Source organism: Mangifera indica, chromosome 5 (genome assembly GCF_011075055.1).
Source record: "Mangifera indica cultivar Alphonso chromosome 5, CATAS_Mindica_2.1, whole genome shotgun sequence".
Classification (NCBI taxonomy): domain Eukaryota; kingdom Viridiplantae; phylum Streptophyta; class Magnoliopsida; order Sapindales; family Anacardiaceae; genus Mangifera; species Mangifera indica.
In genome coordinates, this window is record NC_058141.1 from 20,579,949 (window position 1) to 20,599,420 (window position 19,472).

General features: G+C 33.4%; 3 protein-coding genes across 6 annotated transcripts; 2 read left to right on the forward strand and 1 right to left on the reverse strand.

Annotated features, from left to right (window-relative positions):
- Positions 1–962: 962 nt before the first annotated feature.
- Positions 963–5,054, forward strand: LOC123217679. Of its 2 annotated transcripts, none has more exons than XM_044638778.1 (9): positions 963–1,126; positions 1,401–1,472; positions 2,098–2,224; positions 2,489–2,726; positions 3,107–3,235; positions 3,327–3,376; positions 3,648–3,745; positions 3,826–4,113; positions 4,391–5,054. In XM_044638778.1, the coding sequence occupies exons 2-9, from the start codon at positions 1,416–1,418 to the stop codon at positions 4,868–4,870; spliced, it is 1,467 nt and encodes a 488-aa protein (XP_044494713.1). In that variant the 5' UTR covers positions 963–1,126; positions 1,401–1,415; the 3' UTR covers positions 4,871–5,054. The 2 variants fall into 2 exon arrangements, with proteins under 2 accessions (XP_044494713.1, XP_044494712.1); XM_044638777.1 differs by having other exon boundaries at positions 964–1,126; positions 2,092–2,224.
- Positions 5,055–5,640: 586 nt separating this feature from the next.
- Positions 5,641–14,205, forward strand: LOC123216995 (E3 ubiquitin-protein ligase BRE1-like 1). 3 transcript variants are annotated; one of them, XM_044637719.1, is made up of 19 exons: positions 5,641–6,224; positions 6,593–6,754; positions 6,960–7,044; positions 7,141–7,368; positions 7,461–7,622; positions 8,090–8,280; positions 8,354–8,437; positions 8,548–8,667; positions 8,767–8,965; positions 9,052–9,212; positions 9,296–9,367; positions 10,176–10,252; positions 11,092–11,286; positions 11,387–11,459; positions 11,546–11,632; positions 12,361–12,498; positions 12,577–12,779; positions 12,854–13,019; positions 13,579–14,205. In XM_044637719.1, the coding sequence occupies exons 1-19, from the start codon at positions 6,114–6,116 to the stop codon at positions 13,708–13,710; spliced, it is 2,646 nt and encodes an 881-aa protein (XP_044493654.1). In that variant the 5' UTR covers positions 5,641–6,113; the 3' UTR covers positions 13,711–14,205. The 3 variants fall into 3 exon arrangements, with proteins under 3 accessions (XP_044493654.1, XP_044493656.1, XP_044493657.1); XM_044637721.1 differs by having other exon boundaries at positions 5,643–6,224; positions 8,767–8,953; XM_044637722.1 differs by lacking the exons at positions 5,641–6,224; positions 6,960–7,044 and having other exon boundaries at positions 6,618–6,754.
- Positions 14,206–18,284: 4,079 nt separating this feature from the next.
- On the reverse strand, positions 18,285–19,346 carry LOC123216254 (ethylene-responsive transcription factor ERF039-like). The gene has a single exon (XM_044636657.1). The coding sequence runs from the start codon at positions 19,329–19,331 to the stop codon at positions 18,507–18,509; it is 825 nt and encodes a 274-aa protein (XP_044492592.1). The 5' UTR covers positions 19,332–19,346; the 3' UTR covers positions 18,285–18,506.
- Between the last annotated feature and the right edge of the window lie 126 nt (positions 19,347–19,472).

The following is a 19,472-nucleotide window of genomic DNA, read 5'->3' on the forward strand; positions in this document are numbered from 1 at the left end:
TGACCCAGTCAAGCGGCTGGTTTGGGTCTCTCCCGATCCAATCGATTTAATAAACAGTTAAATTAAGATATTAATACTGTTGATATAAGCCAACATGGAAACAGTTATGTTTTATTAAATAAAGATGAGTAATGCTATGTGTACTTATTTTTGGTACATAATTTATGTACCTAATGATGTGTTATCATATAATTATGTAATTTTAAAATATGTGTCATTATATGATTAAAAAACATCTAATCACATAATAACATCTCATTTGTGTACATAAATTATGTACAAAAAATAAATATACATAATTTTATTGAATAAAGATTGAAATAATATAAAACTAAACAGTATTATGGTTTGAGGGATTTTGAATCCTAACAATTATAAAAATTTTACAAAAATCACGTAGACGTCAGCTTAATCAGGGGATTAACTTAATTTGAACCTTCTTAAATTAGATCGACTTAATCCAATAACTAAAATTGGACTAATTTGATTTAATAAATTAACCTAATTTAAACAGTAATTAATTAATCAATATAATCTAATAACTAATATAAACATAAAAATTGATCTAAATCGGACTGATTGCCAGTTTTCAATGAAACCGATTTAACTGAACCTTGGAGGGTAATTAATTAAGTTAATTAATTTTTAATTTAATTTATCACAGTTAAAAAATATACTCATTCTTACTGTAACTTACAAGCGAAAAAGAACCATAAAATTATGTGTATCTATTTTGGGTATACAAATGTATACACATTTATATGTATCATTATATGATTAGATGATTTTGAATTAAAAATAAAACAATAACTAATCATATGATGATACATATGAATATGTATATATTTGTATATTAAAAATGGATACACATAATATTGCTCCGAAAAGAAAAGGGGAAAAAAAAAAAATACTCCCACTATTTAATTTTAAATAACCCAAAATAAGTGACACATGTCAGACAAAAACGACGTAGGTTCGATTCTCTGTCCGTTTTTCCTTCTGATTGAAAGTAAAGAATAATTATTGATTTATTGTTGGAATCTGCTCGTGTCTCTCTGGGGAAAGGAATTCCGTGATCAGCTTACGTTTAATTGTCGATACTTTTTATTTTCATCAAGCATTTGAGGTAAGAATTCCACGGAAAGCTTCTAATTTAGGGTTTTTATTGTATCTTCAGTTATTCTTCTTGCGAATTTTATCGAATCCACTACTGCATCCATTGAATTGTGAATATTATGATTATTAACTGAAAAATGTTAAATACGCATTTCTTATCAAATGAAAATATGAAAGGAAAGAAAAATTATTTTGGTCGATAAAATATTGGCGTATCCAAATTTGCGTTTGACTCATGACGTTTTTTACGAATTTACTTGCTTACTGTTACTTTTGTTTGTCAGAAAAACTGATTTTCAATGAGGGAACCTGAAGCTGGAAGTCCTATGAGTAGAGAATCCAGCAGGCAATTGGTGGTATGTGTTAACTGGTAGACTGGTTAGGGTTTCTTTAATACGTTCTATGAGAATGAGACTTTGGTTGAACGTGTGGTGCTAATTTTGGAATAAGCTGGTCCTTTGAATGTTGCATTTCTCATTTACCTTGTCATATCGATTGTATTACTGGTGTGGCTTACTGACTGACTGAAGCTGTTTCTGGGGAGAAGAGGAAGTTGGCAAGTAAAATTTCGGGAAAATTGAAGGCAAAGATGTGAAAGGGAAATGGTGGACACTGAAGGTTATGGGAGGAGCGTGGATTTCCTAGCTCTGGTTTGAACACGATGTATGAGTGTTGAAAATATTTTATCTGTTAATGGACAGCTTCTAGTCACATATTAGGAAAAGGAAAAAGTGAATTTCATATGTTAGAGAAATATATGTTTAAGTGGAACCTAAGGGATCACTTTGAGTACCCATGATTGATATGTTCACTAGGTTTGTCTATTCTATATGTATGGCACAAGAATATTGTTTATGCACTTACAAACCTGTCCCTGGCATTTTGCTCTTTAATCAACCTCTTTGTTGTTGTGACGATTCTTTTTTCATTGAAATGATTATTTTAAAATTTTTGAAAGTGCTTCCTTTTTGTCAGGGACAGACAGATAGTATTAGAAATGATGGACTCCTTCCTCAACTTCTCACTTCTGTACCAGCTCTTAATGAAGCTGCTTCTTATCTTGCTCAAACGACATCATTGATAACTGGCTGTTTCTCTGATTATTCTGGTAACATAGAGAATATTATAATTTCATAGTTTGTGTAATGACTGAACCATGTATTTGATGCTTGTGTATAAGCAGCTGTAGGACTTTTCCTTATACTCTTCTAATAAGGAAGATCTTGCCTTTCCCCTCAAAAAGATTTTAGTTTGAAAATTTCTCCTGAACTTAAATTTGTTTTTCCTCATTCATGATTACAATACCTACAGAAAAATTAATACTGTTGTATATGTTCTCCAATGAAGACTATTTTTTTGAATGTCTTTGCAGTGGAGCGTTCTTCAGGAGATCCTGAGGATTCAATTACACATGCCCAGGAACTGGTTACTTTATCCTCTGGACAAACTGGGCAATCTCAGGAGTATCTGAGTAATATTCATTCATCACCATCTGAGCCATCTACTTCTGCAGCTTCCCCTCTGCCTAATCCTGAAGGTGTAACAGATTCTACTCATTCGATTGTGCAATCAAATGATACTGGTCCGAATGGGATTTCCCTTTTTAAAGGGTATGCATTGATTCTGTGGTATTAATGAATGTCTTTCATGTTAAGTTGCAAAAAATGTATGAGATACCATGTCGCATGATTTAAAGATTTAGTTCTTTGCTTTCCATTCTAGCTCCTATCATTATTTCTGTTCCAATTATCCTTTCCTTTTGTCACTATTTCTTAATTGATAATAATTTGATTTAGAATAAACAACATTTCTTTTTACTTACTAATAAACCTCTATCTAAAAGAAGAGTGAAATCATTTTTTTTTTTTTGGTCCATACCCGCAAAGTCATAATGCATGACCTCTCTCAGTAAGGGCCCCTTGACATAGATTAGTAAAATCATCCTTTTTTTGTTTTCCTGGAGTGGGAGTCATGTGATGGTTACTTTCAGGCTTATTGAACGGGCACGGAGAACTGTTCGTGGTTCTGCAGATGACATAGGATGGCTACAGCGTGATCCAGAGATGCCTCCAGTTGAAGATGGAACAGAAAAGTTTTTGGAAATTCTTGACAATATCAGGTACTGGTGGCTTCTTTGCATCTTTCATATGCCTCTCTGTTCTTGACATGGATGTGCAAATTGTTGATTTAATGGGTTTCCTTTATGTCAGGCATGGTCTGCACAAACTGCCAAGCTCAATGGTCTGCTTGTTAGTTCCAGGTAGCCATTGCAATTTACCTTCTTGAATTAGTATATTCCTAAAATAGAAGTTGCAAAAATATCTTTTAAAGAAAGTAGCAATAGCCAAATTCATGATCTGCACAAGTTGATCTTTTGTTGCTGCGAATTCTGACTTCGTTGGGTTTGCATGATTAAAGAGAGACCTTGGTGATCATGTACCTGATTTTATTTTCATATTTTTTAAGCATAGAATTGCACACAATTTTGTTCACCTATGTTCTCTTTGGGGATTCTTTTTTATGTTTTACAGGTCTTTTTAGCAATCATGGTCCACTTTATTTTGTTAATACAAAAATGAGTTTGTCAAAGTTGGGTCTGGCCTGTCACATTGCTAAGATTCACAGCGAGGTACTTTTGGTTAATTTGGTATTGAATTTTATAGCCATATGTTAATATTTTATACTGAAAATAAAATTATCTGTAATCAGGCATCAGTTGAGAAAAATGCTAAAGAAATAAAAGAATACATTGAGGAAATCTATTGGGGTTCAAAGAAACGTGTTTTGCTTCTTGGACATAGCAAAGGCGGTGTAGATGCAGCAGCTGCATTGTCATTGTATTGGCCTGACTTGAAAGACAAGGTTGCTGGGCTGGCATTAGCTCAGAGCCCATATGGTGGGAGCCCTATAGCTTCAGATATTTTACGAGAAGGACAACTTGGTGATTATGTTTATTTACGGAAGCTCATGGAGATTCTGATCTGTAAAGTGATCAAGGTATTTGAGGTGTCTGTTCATTTTAGTGTTTGATTTTTTGTGAACACTTTTCTTTCTTTTTTTATATTTTGCTTGAAAACGAGTATCGCATGTTATTATCTTTTTAGTGTTACAATGATTTTTTTCTTTCTGTTTGGTGGTGCATTTTAGAAATGAATCATCTACTACAGCAGAATGAATTTATTTGATACTTTGGAATGTGATGTTAATGGACCTCAGGTAATTTATTATTTCAGTTGTTTCTCTAGTATTTTACACATTATCTATGATTTTGAAGGGTGACTTGCAATCTTTAGAAGACTTGACTTATGAGAGGAGGAAGGAATTTTTGAAGAAACACCGACTGCCAAGAGAACTTCCTGTTGTCTCATTCCATACTGAAGCTGGCATTACTCCTGCAGTCCTTGCGACATTATCTCATGTTGCACATGCAGAGCTTCCCTCCCTATCAACAGGCGAACCTGCAAAAGTCCCAGTGGTGATGCCTCTCGGTGCAGCAATGGCAGCATGTGCCCAGCTTTTACATGTGAGATATGGTGAGAAGAGTGACGGACTTGTCACCTGTCGTGATGCGGAAGTACCTGGATCTATTGTAGTGCGGCCGAAACGTAAACTAGACCATGCTTGGATGGTTTATTCTTCATTGAATGATGATCCGTGTGAGGCAGATGCTTCCCAAGTTTGTGAGGCACTTTTGACTTTACTTGTGGAAGTTGGGCAGAAAAAGAGGCATGAACTTGCCATGAAAGATGAATGAACAAAAATACATTCGATTTCACTTCTCATGTTACCATGCTGTGGTGAACCGTTATGTCTTTTTCTATTTTATTATTCCATATTTTCTTTCCTTATCAACGTGGCCTCATTTTGATTCAATTAGGCACTTTCTTTGTGTAAATAAATAAAATTATTATTATTATTAGTATTATTTTGGAATTGCAGATGCCGGGGGTTAGAATGTGAACATAAAAAGAAATTCACAGTGAGACCGGCAATAAGAAAAGAGGACTGAATATTTTTATTTTCATTTAACATTTGTGTTTTGTTTTGGGAGATTCAAGTTTGAATTGTTCAGAAAATTTAAGTTCAAACTATTTTAATTAATTATCATATTAATTTTAAACACGAAAAATGGATAAGTTTTTATTTAGTTCAATTTAAAGACGCTTAAATTGGGAATTTTGTTAAGTTTTGAAAGACACTAAATGAGAAATTTACTCGATTTAAGGTTGAATTTGAGTTTTAGATTCTACTAATTAATTTCTTTGGTTGAAATCAAATATTAACTATAACTAATTCATCGATTTTGAATCTTTTAAATTTGCATTGATAGATATTGAGTTAGACCTCCTCCGTTACAATTTAACCTTCCATGTGGGTCAAAAATTGAAATGACAAAAGAAGAGCCAATGATATACCAAGTCTTGGAAGAAAAGAAAAGTCAAACATAGGACTCTATAGTCCTTTCATTTTCTCCCCCCAATGAACTTTCACCCGTCACTCAATTTCATCCTCTCAAATCTGACAGGATCCTTACCCTAGATTCTTCCAAGAAGTGTAACATTTTATTACCCAATCTACCCTACAAACATTTACAAAATTCCAAAGTCTTCCTAATCACATTTTCTATACATTTACGAAGTCCCTGTTTTTTTATTTCTACGAGTGTTACAGAGACTCAGAAAGAGAGAGAGGGAGAAAGATCAGATTACTGCTTGCCATGCTTAAAGATTGATAATTTAGAGAGATTGTGCCTAAAAACCTGTTGAATTAGGGTTTCTGAGTCCACAGTAAACTTCTTTGTTCCACTTTTGAACTAGGGTTTTGATTAATTAATTGTTTCAGGTTTTGGTGTATAATACTTAGGGTTTTTATTTTAGTAGTGCTTTTGATTTATTTTTCATTTTTTGTACGGACTCTTAGTGGGTTCTAATGAAACTGAGGCTATTGTAAGGGTTGTTCTAGGGTCTGGTGTGCGTGTGTGCGGTTTCTAACTTTCTATGGGGAGTACGGGTGAGCCAGATCGAAAACGGCGTCACTTTACCTCCATATCACCAACGGCCGCTGCCACTAAGAAGTATCCATTCTTTTCCTCTTCTGAGGACAGAAAGGTATGATTTTTTTTACATTTTTTAAACCTTTAATTTTGTGTGGTTTGCTTTGTAGTCGGTGTAATTTGTGTTCTTTTGTTTTTAAATTTTGGTTTTTAAGCCTTTCTTGAAAGGATTTATTAGTTTGCGGATCGGGGCTATCAGAACATTTGAAAGCCTTTTCTTGAATGGTTGTTTGCTTTCTTGAAAGCCTTTTATTGTGTAGTATAATTGGTTGAATCTTCTCACTGTTTGATTCTCAAATTCCTACTGCACTTGCCGCTTGTTGGTAGAATCCATTTACTGTTCTTTTCTCTCGATCAACGTAAGAGTAGCATTTTGCTACGTTAACATTCTCGTTTGAACTTATTTTCCTTTACATAATGCAGATTGATACTGCAGTGCTTCAATTCCAAAACCAAAAGCTTGTACAGAAGTTAGAGGAGCAGAAGGTTGAGTATTCTGCTCTTGATAATAAGTTCACTCAACTGAAGGAGAGACAACAGCCGTATGATTCCACATTAGAGGTGGTGAATAGGTCTTGGGAAGAGGTAATGCCTTTTGTTTGTCATTTCCTTTTTTCTATTGTCAATAGTATATGTCATTTATATTTGTCTAAAAATTATATTAAGTTTATAAGTGGAAAAGGAGGAAAACAAGTGAAAAACATGACAATTCTATGCAGTATTTTTTACCTTTATTCTCACAGTATTGTGTTTTGCTTGATGGAAAATTGAAAATTTTCTTTTATATTAGCTGATTACTGATCTGGGATCATGTTCCATCCGAGCAAAAGAGTCAAGAAGTGGACAAGATTTTAGATATTTATCAGTTACAGACGGTGATTATCATAAACCAAAGATGTCATTTTATTAGTTTTATTATATTATCTCTTTCCATTTCATTTGCTGATGAACTGCTTATTTTCTATTGTCAGATGAGACATGTTATCCTGCTGAGGATGCTTTTCTTAGTCGACTTATGGAAACTGGTGCAACTGAAAGCTCCTCTTCTGATAACTGCCCTAATCAGATGGAAGAAAATAGAGAAACTGCCTCTGATAAGACTAGGAACATCTTATGTAATATGTTTGTTGCAGTTAACAGTCTTTATCATCTGAAGGATGGACTATATACTGCTGTTTTGAAAGAGACTCCAGGGGATGGTATGTATAAATTTATACTGTGTAGTATCATTGTACGCTTTTCTTGCAAGATTTATCCCTCACTTCCCATGTACATTTTTCCTTTTTCTTAGGTTCATGCAGGCAGAAATCATTGATTGAGTTACCGTCTGAAGTTAAAAATCTGAGATTAGAATTAAGTGATCTTCACTTGAAGCACAAATCATTGGCAAGGGAACTGCAGAGCCGTCAAGACACAGATGCAAAAAATAAAGCTGAGCTTAAACGTTTAAGAGGTAATTTTTTTTTTTTTTTTGTGTTTCATCTAGTTGATCTCTAACATGTGAACCTAGACAGAACACTTATGGAAACTGAACATTCCTGTTTATGCATGTTATTGCATATTAAATATACATGAATAGCCATCTTTTGTTGCTGATATTAATTATTTTTTATGCTTGGATTATAATGTTTTAATGTATAGATTACATGTTTCCTGAATATTTAATGCCTGTGTTTAACTATATTTCTTTCTTTGATGGTTCTAAGAACTTTGTTTTCCATATGTTTATTTATTAATGATTTTCAATTTTGACTTAAGTTCGGGAAATAGATGTTGAACTGATCAAATTCAAGCCATTTTATGTATTTATTTCTGTCTCTGTCTTCATTTCCACTGAGCCTTATTTTACTATGTTTTGAATGTCCATTTATTTTCATGATATGAAAGGTTTGTGAATGATATGATTGTTTTCTTCTAAAGGCGAATTGGAGAGTGTGGTTACAGAATTAGAGAAAAGTAATTGTAAATTGGCAACTCTTAAAGCCGAAAGAGATGCAACCAAAGGGGCATTTTTCCCTGTTTTAAACCTAGGTAATAAGCTTCCTGGTGATAAGGTCAGAGATGAAGAAAGAGATGTGCAAGATATGGAATCTGCTCTGAAAGAGCTAAAGGTAATTTATGAGTACATTTCTCTTTGCTTATGCCTGAGGAAACCTATCAAAGTGATTAACTTGGCCACTGCAGGACCAAGCTTCAAATCGACTGATAGAACTAAAGGGTCTTCATGATGAGAGAATAAAAATTCTTGAGCAGTTATTTAAGTTGCAGGTTTGCTTTTTAGCTCTGAATATAATTTAATTGTTTTAATCTGAAGAAATTTTGAGATGCAGGTCTACTTTTTTGGTAACATGCATTGAACGAGAATATTTTATTGACAGAACAAATTGAAGAGTGTGAAATGTCTTTCTTCTTCCCAAGCCTTCCTACTGGTTAGAGATCAACTAGAGAAGTCAAAATCTGAAGTTTTAAAGTACCAGGCATTATTTGAGAAACTACAGGTTGTAACTGGTCGGTACTTTCATTTATGCCTTTGTCTATCCTTTTCTCATAGGACTTTGTTCTGATGCTGACCATACCTTTTTCAATGGATATTGTAGGTTGAGACGGATAATCTTGTGTGGAGGGAGATGGAATCAAATATAAAAAATGATTTGGTTGATGTTCTTCGAAGATCTTCGGCTGTTTCAGATTCAAGAATTGCTGATCTTAGGATGGAGATACAAAAACAAATTGAGGGAAAACTCGGGATCGAGACAAAACTGGAAGAAGCATCAAGAGAGCCTGGTAAGAGAACAGGTGATGCTTTCCTTAGATCATGTAATCTGTGCTTTCTTATATTTACTTTTATGTTTAATATCTAATGGAAATACTCTGCCTTTTAGGAAGGAAAGAAATTATTGCAGAATTTAAGGTCCTGGTTTCTTCATTTCCTGATGAAATGAGCTCTATGCAAAGTCATTTAAGTAAATGCAAAGAGACTGCTGTGGATATACACACACTACGTGCTGGTGTACAGTCCCTTTCTAATGTGCTTAATCGGAAGGTTGGTGAATCTGTATGTGCTCATATTCTAAGATTCAATTGATAGAGTTAAAAGCTCTGTTATAATATGTTTTTTTGGAACAGGTGAAAGAGTGTGAAACTTTATATGTGAGATCAGCCGACCAAGTTGCTGAACTACATAAGTTGCAAGCTATGGTATACATGTTTCTATTCTTTTTTTTAACTTCTGGTTATATTCAGGACATAAATATCTGAAATACAGTTGTTGACACAAAAAAAATATTGTAATAAAGCTTTTAAGTCTAACTAGTTATGGTTCTTCTGAAGTAAAATTATTTTCTCTGCCCATTCTTTGACATTGAAGGTATTATTCATATGGAGTGTTGTAAAATGAGGAAGATCAGTGGTTAGCAACTGTAACCAAAATTTAGAAGGTTGTGGTATGTTTGTCTAATGGATAGCTAGAGAAGGTTTAGGCAGTGTCTTGACAGAGATGGATGCATATAATATTTTTTATTTTATGTTCAGTAACATAAGTGTTGGTTGGATATCTATTGCTACTTAAGCCAAGTAAGAATATTATAAGTGTTGATTTTTCTCTGAAGTAATTTGTGGAGGTCTTTTTTCCCTTTTTTTCTCTCTGTAATTATAAGTGTCTCTTCAGCCATTGATGTCTTTGCACAACACATTTTAGGAGTTTTACCTCCCCTTAGCCTTCAATTTGATGTAGGATTACCTAATTAAAACTTATTTATTCTCCCAAACTAATCTTGATTTAAAATACTCATTCCATTTTTTTCTTGGCCAGTCATGCAGGCAGTCTAGATTTATTATATAAATTCTCACACAGATTGAATCACCTGACAAAATATTCCTGCCTTAGTTTAGCTTTTTTTAATTTTTATTTTTAAAAGAAGAGAATAGCTGAAATATCTAAGCTTGTAAGTTATTTTTCTTTGGTCTCTGTCATTCACTTATTTACTATATTTTATTTTTGGTACAGGTTCAAGATTTGACTGATAGCAATCTGGAGTTGAAATTGGTTTTAGATATGTATAGACGTGAATCCACAGATTCAAGGTTGGAGAACCTTAAAAGAATCATCCTTTTCATTCGAAAACAAAATGCACGTCAATTTTATATTCTTGTATTTGATATTGAAATGTTCAGTGGTCGTGTGATATGAATTTTAAGATAATCATACCTTAAAAGTTCGCTATTGAAATTGAAGAGTTTAAGGTCATATAAACCCTACATTAGAAGTTCATATTTTCCAATGTGAGATTCAAGTCTTATACTTTGCACTTAAGATCCTAATATACCACCACGCTCCGTGGCCCTAACACCCATGTAGGCTAGCTGTGTGCTAGCTCCCTGCTAGCCTTTAGTGAACACTACAATGTCAGTGTCACTATCTGCACAACACGATTACAGTTGAAAGACGTGATGTGGCTCTGATACCAAATAATATGAACTTTGATAGAACCACACCTAAAAAACTGGCTATTGAGATTCGAGAACTCAAGGTTATATAAACCCTACAATAAAAGCTCATACTTTCCAATATGGGATCTAAGTCCCATGTCTTGCACTTATGATTTTAACATCTTGCTTGTGTTTATTTCACGTGCAAGAACTTAAGTCAAATTCAGTTGCTTTCTGACAGTTCACTAAGTTAATTATTGCGAGAGTTTTCCTTTTTCTTTTGTTGCTTTTGCTATGTATTTCTTGCTTGTGCTTCTATTCCTCGCTTCAATTGAGTTATAGGAGTGAATTGTGTATTTGTTACTATGGTTTTTTTTTTTTTGTCAATTTAGTCAATTATCTTGTCTTGTGGTTGACACTATGATTTATGCAGATTGTTGATATGCAGCTAAAAATAATTTTGTTGCTCTGATGAATTTAATTTATAACTGCAGGGATGTCATGGAAGCTAGGGATTTGGAATACAAAGCATGGTCTCATGTTCAAAGTTTGAAATCTTCTCTTGATGAGCAAAACTTGGAATTACGAGTGAAGATGGCCAATGAAGCTGAGGCCATGTCCCAGCAAAGGCTAGCTGCTGCAGAAGCTGATATTGCTGACATGAGACAGAAGTTGGAGGCTTTTAAAAGGTTAACCGTGGATTTAGTTCAGGGGAAGTGTACTCTTTTTTTTTTTTTTGAATTATATGATTATATTTTAGATATTGATACTTTGCTTTTAATGTTTCAGGGAAATGGTGAGGCTTTCTGATGCATTGAAATCCAAAAATGAAGAGATTGAGGCCTACATGTTGGAAATAGAGGTTGCCTTCCCGTTTTCTCTTGTAGCTTCATTCTTTAGTTCTACTAAAGAGTTTGTTTTAACAGTCTTAGTTTGGTTTTTCCTCAGACAATTGGACAGGTATATGATGACATGCAAACACAAAACCAACAACTGTTGCAGCAGATTACAGAATTAGATGACTATAACATTAAGGTAATTAATTTGGCTCAACCTTTTTTATTTTTCTCTTAAGTTTGGCTCTAAACTGTAACAACAATATTTTGTACCTGATTAAGTTAATGCTGTACCTGTGGAGGTATATTATACATTAAGATGGAGGGATTTTATTGGCAAAATTGAGCTGTTTCACTGGTAACAATGCATAACTTTTTTGGAGATATCCCAATTCTCTCCCTCCAGAGGATGTGGGCTAGGAAAATGTATGACATGGAAGTGGTAGAACACTATTATTGTATTGGGATATCTTTACTGATGTATCAGATTGTGGACATTAATTATTATTTTCTTATGCTGTCTTCTTTTGTATGGTTATACTTACTAATTACCTAAAAATGCTTATTAGTTTGTATGATAATAATAAATGCTGTTGTGGCTTTAATGTTCTTTTATTGTTGCTTCCCCTCCATTTTGGATGATTTATACTAACAGATAAGAGTATTATCTACCAAAGGATGTATGCATGTATGCATTTTGTGCTATAACATTAAGGTTTTAGAAGATATCTACCTACTTTTCATGATTTGTCATTTTTTTTTTTTACAAATAAAACAAAAAGGTTTTCTGTCCTCAACTGAGCAATAATATGTATCCTCTGAGTGCAGTGTGTGTATTATGTTTACATTGATTAAACAGTCAAAGCTTCTAGGCAGTTATATAATTTCTTCTTAGAATTGATTGTGGCTTTTGCCATTCCTTTTCAGCTTGTTTTAGAGAGTGTGAGGGCAAGACAAATGCAGGATGCTCTACTTATGGAAAAGCGTACCATGGAAAGGGAGATTCATCAAGCAAATGCATCTATGAAATTTTATGAAATAAAAGCCACAAGAATTGAAGACCAGGTGTGCCCTTATTTCTTTTAGAAATAGTACCTGGACTGTTGGTGAATATTAAACTTAATGTTGTGGGGTCCCTTGCAGTTAAAATTTTGTGTAGATCAGGTTCAGAGATTTACGGAAGACAGATTTCAAAATTCAGTTACTTTGGAAAATACCCAAAAGAAATTGCTTGGTGTGAGAAAATCATCTGTACAACTGAGGGAGTCATTGGAAGAATCTCAATCGAAGGTTGATGATTGTCGTATGGCTCTTATGAAGCAGCAGATAGAGTTAGAAAGAGAAAGGTAATGTATTTAGTCTTACTCCCCCTCAATTAAATGGAGGTGGATGAAATGGGTTAATGATTCTTGTGTATCAGATTTTCCAAGAAAAGAATAGAGGAGGAATTGGAAGTTTCCAGGAGAATGGTTTCACGTCTTCGAGCTCAGACAGAGGGGTCCTCTATTGTAGAAGAGCTGCGACAGGAACTTAGAGAATACAGAGAAATACTCAAGTGCAGTATCTGTCTTGAAAGGCCTAAAGAGGTATGTATGCTGCTCTATCTATCTCTACATTGTTTAGTGTAAGAAACGATGATTGATTGAAATGGAGTTAGTTCAGTGAGCGAATATGTGAAATTTATAAAATAGTTATACATGAAATATGAGATGGACTATATGAAGTTTTGTTTGTTAACAAAAGTTTGTTAGGTTTGTTGAATGTACCAATTATCTTTGCAATAACTGAACTATAGTTGAGCAATGCTGTACCAATGTAGTGACGTCATGTTAGTTGTGCCACATGTATGCCTTGAGGCATCTAGTGCTCCCATGATTGACTCTCATATTGTCAAATGAGATGATGTGTGGAGTAGGAGGTCGTGTTGATTAGATAATGAATATGACTATCACATAATAGCTTATAGTGGTGTTTGTGACAAGATATAGGGCCTAGGGTTGGGGTTATGGCTATGTCTCAAAAGATTGAATAAATGCTCCAGGTTGCACTTCCAGTGGATATTGTTATTTTAATTCTCTTTTCTTTGGAGCAGTTTTTTTCCATAATCCTTGTCACAGTACTAAGGATACTTTTTTTTACCTTCAGGTTGTCATTACAAAGTGCTACCACTTGTTCTGCAACCCCTGTGTACAGAGAGTTACTGACAGTCGTCACCGCAAGTGTCCAGTGTGTGCTGCAAGTTTCGGTCCTAATGATGTCAAACCTGTTTACATCTGATCTGCTGCTGCTCAATAACAAACCATCCAATCTCGAGGCAATTGTGACCTGGTTCCTTTAACTCGAGATTTGACACAAGGATGCCCAGACAATCATGTGTATTGCTGTTTTGAGAATTGTGGAGGTAAAACAGATATTAAACGGTATCCAGAGTGGCTCCTGCTGTCCACTTACTAGGTGGTAAAATCACTGAGGATCTGCCAGTTGGTTCTGGGTTATTAATGTTGATCATTTGAGTTATACTGTTTTTTGATTTAAGGCCATGGAGGCATAATCTCTGATACATGGAATTGATGGGTTCTTTTTTGAATGAGATTATCTGGAGCATTAGTGGAATTTTTGGAATGGTTAGATGTTTCAGTCATTTTCTGTTCATTTTGTTTGGTAAGGTTAGTGGTGTATATAGCAATTGTTTGTTCCCAGATGTAATTCGAATTGGTTGGAAGATTTATGAGTTTTTGGAAGTGAATAATGATAATTTGAGGTTGGAAACTAGTCCTTTGATTCTTCTGTCTCTTTAATTAATATTTATTTGATGATGATTTGTTGGTCAGAACATGTAATGTAACAGCTCATCTCAACTAGGGTGGATTTGAGTCAAAAAAGTTTGAACAAAGATTGGTTTCAATTTGATTTGAATCTTTAATACTCAGCTCAATTTTAAGTTGGCGCACAATATTGTTAGTGGGTTATTGATGGGGGTGAATACTATCATATCATTAGAAGAGCAAACACAAATTGAGCTGTGGAGTTGGAGTTTCAGTTTGAGTTGTAAGTAGATTCTAATTTACTTGATTTACATGATCTGAAGTCAAATTCAATCAATCCTTTGTCTTAAGTCTTCATTTATCAGAGCACCTTGTCATAAAATGTGATATATTATGAGTCTCATCTCATCGATCTCCATTTTATTTTATTTTATTGTACAAAACTTACTTTAGATTATTAGAGATATATTGTTATTTTACACAAAACCATATATGCGTTAACAAATTTATCGAACCAATTACGATAGAGTTTGGCTATGCAATGTGTTGACTTGAGAGGGTTTTGATGGAAAAAATAGTAATTAATTTTTCATAAGTCAGATGAAGTGTGAATAAATAAACACGTGCTCAATTGATACATAGGATTCTAAGATTTTATGGGTTGTAAAAGAAGTAGGGTTGTTATTTATTGTCATATTTGAATCCAACAAAAAAGCACACTCGGATGGATAGGTCCATTCAGGAAGGGGGGCTAGTCAAGTATATATATATATATTTTAAATAATGCTAATTTTAATTTAAAATTATTATTAAATTATCTAGGTGGATTAATTTTAATAAATTATATAATATAGGTTATAATAGAAGGGTCTCCTTGCCTTGCAGTAAAGGAAAAATGGAATAACAGCATGAAAAGCATACAACTATCTTATGATTTGAGGAAAAAGCAATTGAAGCATTTCTCGAGCTTTCCAACTTAAAAAAGAAAAAAATAAATAAATAAATGTTTGATTCTTTTTCTCTTTTTTCACTTTAAGCCTCCTCCGTTTTGGACCAAAATTTTATATCTATAACAAGACTGATTTACATTTTCCCACTCAAGTTTTAATTTTAAGAGTAAAATATATATATATATATATATATATATATATCCCATAAAAGCCACTATACATTCAAACTTAAACCTACCAAAACTACCTACAAGAGAAATAATGATAAAAGTTTAAAGAAGACAGGAGGATGCTATATATCTTTACTACATCTGTAACGTAAAGGTGAATTTTGCAATGTTTTTTTTTTTTTTTTTATTACAAAAGAATAATAAAAAATTTACAGTTGTCTCTGTCTGGATATTGGCTTACAAAACCTGATATCATGTGAGCCACATGTGATAAAAAGAAAGAAGTTCCAAATAGTCCTAGAGCTATGGTCTAGATGTCTCCCCTATGACCAAACAATTAACTCTGATATTAATAAATTTAAGTGTCGTTTTCAATAATTAACTCTGATATTAATAAATTTAAGTGTCGTTTTCAAGAGGTGTAACTGTAACTCTCCTTTTTGGGTCGTTTAAAAAAAAGATTAATAGTAAGATAAAAGAAGAGTAATTTTTCATGAAGTGACATTCAAAAGAGACATAAAAGATAAATAAACAGTCAATTTTTGACGTAATTCGGTTGGAAATATCAAAAAGTTACAGTTAACAGTAAAGAAAACTGATTTACAATGCTATTAAACTACTAATTGAATGCTAGAGGAGCATGTCTTCCCCCTTATTCTAACCATTGTCTTAAGTTTATATTAGTGAAGGCTAAAATTTTATTTGCAACCATTTTGATAAAGGCCAAAAGACTTATTCTCACTCAAGATATAGTAAAATCTTAAATTCATACTCATCAATTTTTAAAAATTCAAATATCTATTTATCGTTTAACTAATATTAGAATTTTTTATTAAGGCCAAAAACAAAACCATTATTTAAAAAATGATAATTTTATCATATTTCCTCTTAAGTTTTAAAAACTAACAATTTCACCACAGCTTCATTTTTTTCATTTTTAAAAAGTGACTTCACCCCCCCCCCCCCCCCCCCCTCCCTAAATCCCTAACTTCGTTCTTCCTTCTCCAGTGACAAATCCAACTATGATAATTTATCTTTGGTGACCATCCAGCTATGACTACTTATCTCTTGTAATCATGTCTTCATCTTTGTTGACAAAGACAAAGAGTTGTCTTTGTCTCTTTATCAATGGAGACAAAGAAACTATTGTCAAAGATAAGTCACCATAGTTAAAAGGTCTCTGGAGATGAGTCGTCGTAGTCGAATTATCGTCGGAGGGGAAGAATGAAACTTAGGATTTGAGAGAAAAAAGTCACTTTTTAAAATTGGAAAAATTGAGGATAGAGTAAAATTGTTCATTTTTAACCTAGAAAAAAAAAGATAAAATTATATTTTTTAAAAATATTTCTAGTCTAATGACAATTTTGTCATTAACTCTAACAGAAGTTGAGTGATGTGTGAATATTTAGATTTTTAAAAGTTAACGAATATAAGTTTGTGATTTTACTATATCTTGGGTTGGAATAAGTCTTTTGGCCTTTGATAAAATACAAAATTACATGACTTAATCAATATCTTTATAACCTTAACATAGTAAGAGAGTACTTGTAATTATTGAAATTACGGAAAATGATTCCAAAATAATATAAAAGTGTTATTTAATATTGAAAAAATTATGAAAGTTGTATTAAATAATCAATCTTGTTTCTTATTTATAATTAATAGATGAGACTGTATTTTATCTGTGTCTATTCTTATCTTAAAGGTTGGTGTAATGTATGTTCTCAAATCATTAATTGTCTTCACCAATGTTGTAATTACGTTTGGCCAAAGAGAAATTTAAATCACATAACATTACATGTATTAATAAATAAGTATTATTGAATACTAACTACTGATATATCGTGGTATAAGAGAATACTCTAATGCTATTAATACTCTGTCACTTGAAGGAGATATTTTGAATTGTTGGTAATAATTTTTACAAGATTCCAAAATCAACTACTCATGATTTGTCTCTAGTTTTGTCACAACTTTTACAAGTTGCATTATTAGAGGCAGATACAATAATCAAAGCATTAGCCGGGATGTTTAGGTATATAGGGATGGAGGAAATGTATGCGGACAAAGAGATTATTAAAAAATTTGTCCATTTTAAAATGTGCAGCCAATCAGTAATTGATGAGTGGCCAAAATGATGAGGAAAAGAAGATTTTAGAAGATAGATAATGATGGTGAGGTCACTTATCACTAATACACAGTGGCTTCAGCCAAGTGTAATTAATGCAAGAAGAGGGGAGGACCCTTTGCTTTGTTAAAATGCATTTCATCGAAGTACAATCTGTATTTACTGTATATCGAGAAATTAATTTTCTTTATCATGTGTCCAAGGTTTACTATGTGACAACATACATTTTTTAAAAAATATTTAAATGTGTATCCAGAAAGACAAAGTTGGGAATCCAATTTAAATTTCTCTTGATCAATCATATGGCAGTCACTAGAACACAGCGATGATATTGCCTGAAATAGTCAACCATTATCTTCCTTTGTTTGTTCTTGCAATACTCTGGAAGAAGTAGTAGCAGTACTATTCTTTTTTATATTTGTGGTAGACAGACAATAAAGTGAAAGAGCTTGTAAAACCATTATAACCCAAAGGGCCAATGAGAGGTAGCTTTATACTGGAAAGCCAATCAAATCATAATAAAGCTTGTTTCATCAAACTGCAGCATCTAAGCTGGATTTTTAGTAATATACATCAAGCTGGTTAACTTTTAAGTAAAAAACTTTTAAAGAAAAAAAATTGGATTAAATTCAAGTCTAATTCAATCCCAATTTATTTAAATTAGTACATAATATTATTAAAAAGTTGTCAATAAAATATAATACTGTCAACAAAGATAAACATTATTATTAGATAGACAAACAAACCGAACTCAATTCAAATTAGAGTTCAGTTTGAAACTACCTTTCACTCAAAACTCCATCAAAACCTTGTAAATAAATTCAAAGAAAAATGCATATAATTGGAACAAGATCATGATTTATTATGTGCATATACGGCCTGATGATTGTTCATATCTAATAATTGTAAATAGGAGTGCAAATCAATAAAGCAAAGGTAAAAATTAACAAACCAAACATGATTCCAACTGGGTTTAATCTTGTTATAGTGTTAGCTACAGATTGCAAGACAGTTTTAGTGACCAAATGTGAGAAGTCAGAATGAGATTTGCTCTCATTCTCTACTGATATTCCCACAAGAATAGCTCCTCAACTTGGAACCCAGTATCGGCTGCACAAAGTTGCCAGGTTGATGATAAGTCATTGCAAAATCCGCCACTTCGATCAGAGCCATTGATGAAGAGATCAGGCAGGTCAAACAAGGTGTCGTCATCAATATCAGTGGAAGGAGAAACATGAGGAAGCTTAGGTTGGCTGTGTTCGGCGTCACCTTGAACTTCAGTTTGAGTATATGAAGGGGTTGTGTCTTGAACTGTGAGGGCGGCGGCTTTGGCTGCGGCAGCTTGGATGTCTTTTGGGCAAGTCGTGAGTGGGCGAGGAAGTTGATGGACGAAATCAGGAAAATTGAGGAAAGCTGAACGGCCTTTGATGGCTAGAGCTGCAACATCATGGGCTCGAGCTGCCATTTCTGCAGTAGGGTAAGTTCCAAGCCAGATTCTCGATTTCTTTCTTGGTTCCCGAATTTCAGAAACCCATTTGCCCCAACTACGCATACGTACGCCTCTGTAACTGGGACATCTCCCATTGTCGTCACTCTTGAGTTTCTTGTTAGCTTCATAGCTGGTTTCATCATCTTCTGCTTTTCTTGAAGCCTTTTTAGCTACATAAGTTGAAGAAGCAGCAGATTTTGAATTGTGATCCGAGACTGAAGAAGTAATGGTGGAAGAGCTTGAAGTGGAGGAAGAAGTTGTGGTGGAAGAAGATGAGTGCTGATGGTTATGAGCACCAATATTGTTTATGTTGTTATGTTTTCCCATCATAGAGGCTGAGCCAGTTTCAAGCCAAAGAAGCACATAGGTGTATTGGCACAAAAAATTACAAGTCATTGCGCTTTTATGATTCTAGAAATTTGGATTTAAAAAAAAAAAAAAAAAAAAAGGATGGCTCTTCAGGTGTAACTGCGGTGCCAAACGTAAGGTCTCTAGTAAAATTAAAGGCTTAATTTACTGCTTGTAATAGTTTTGAAG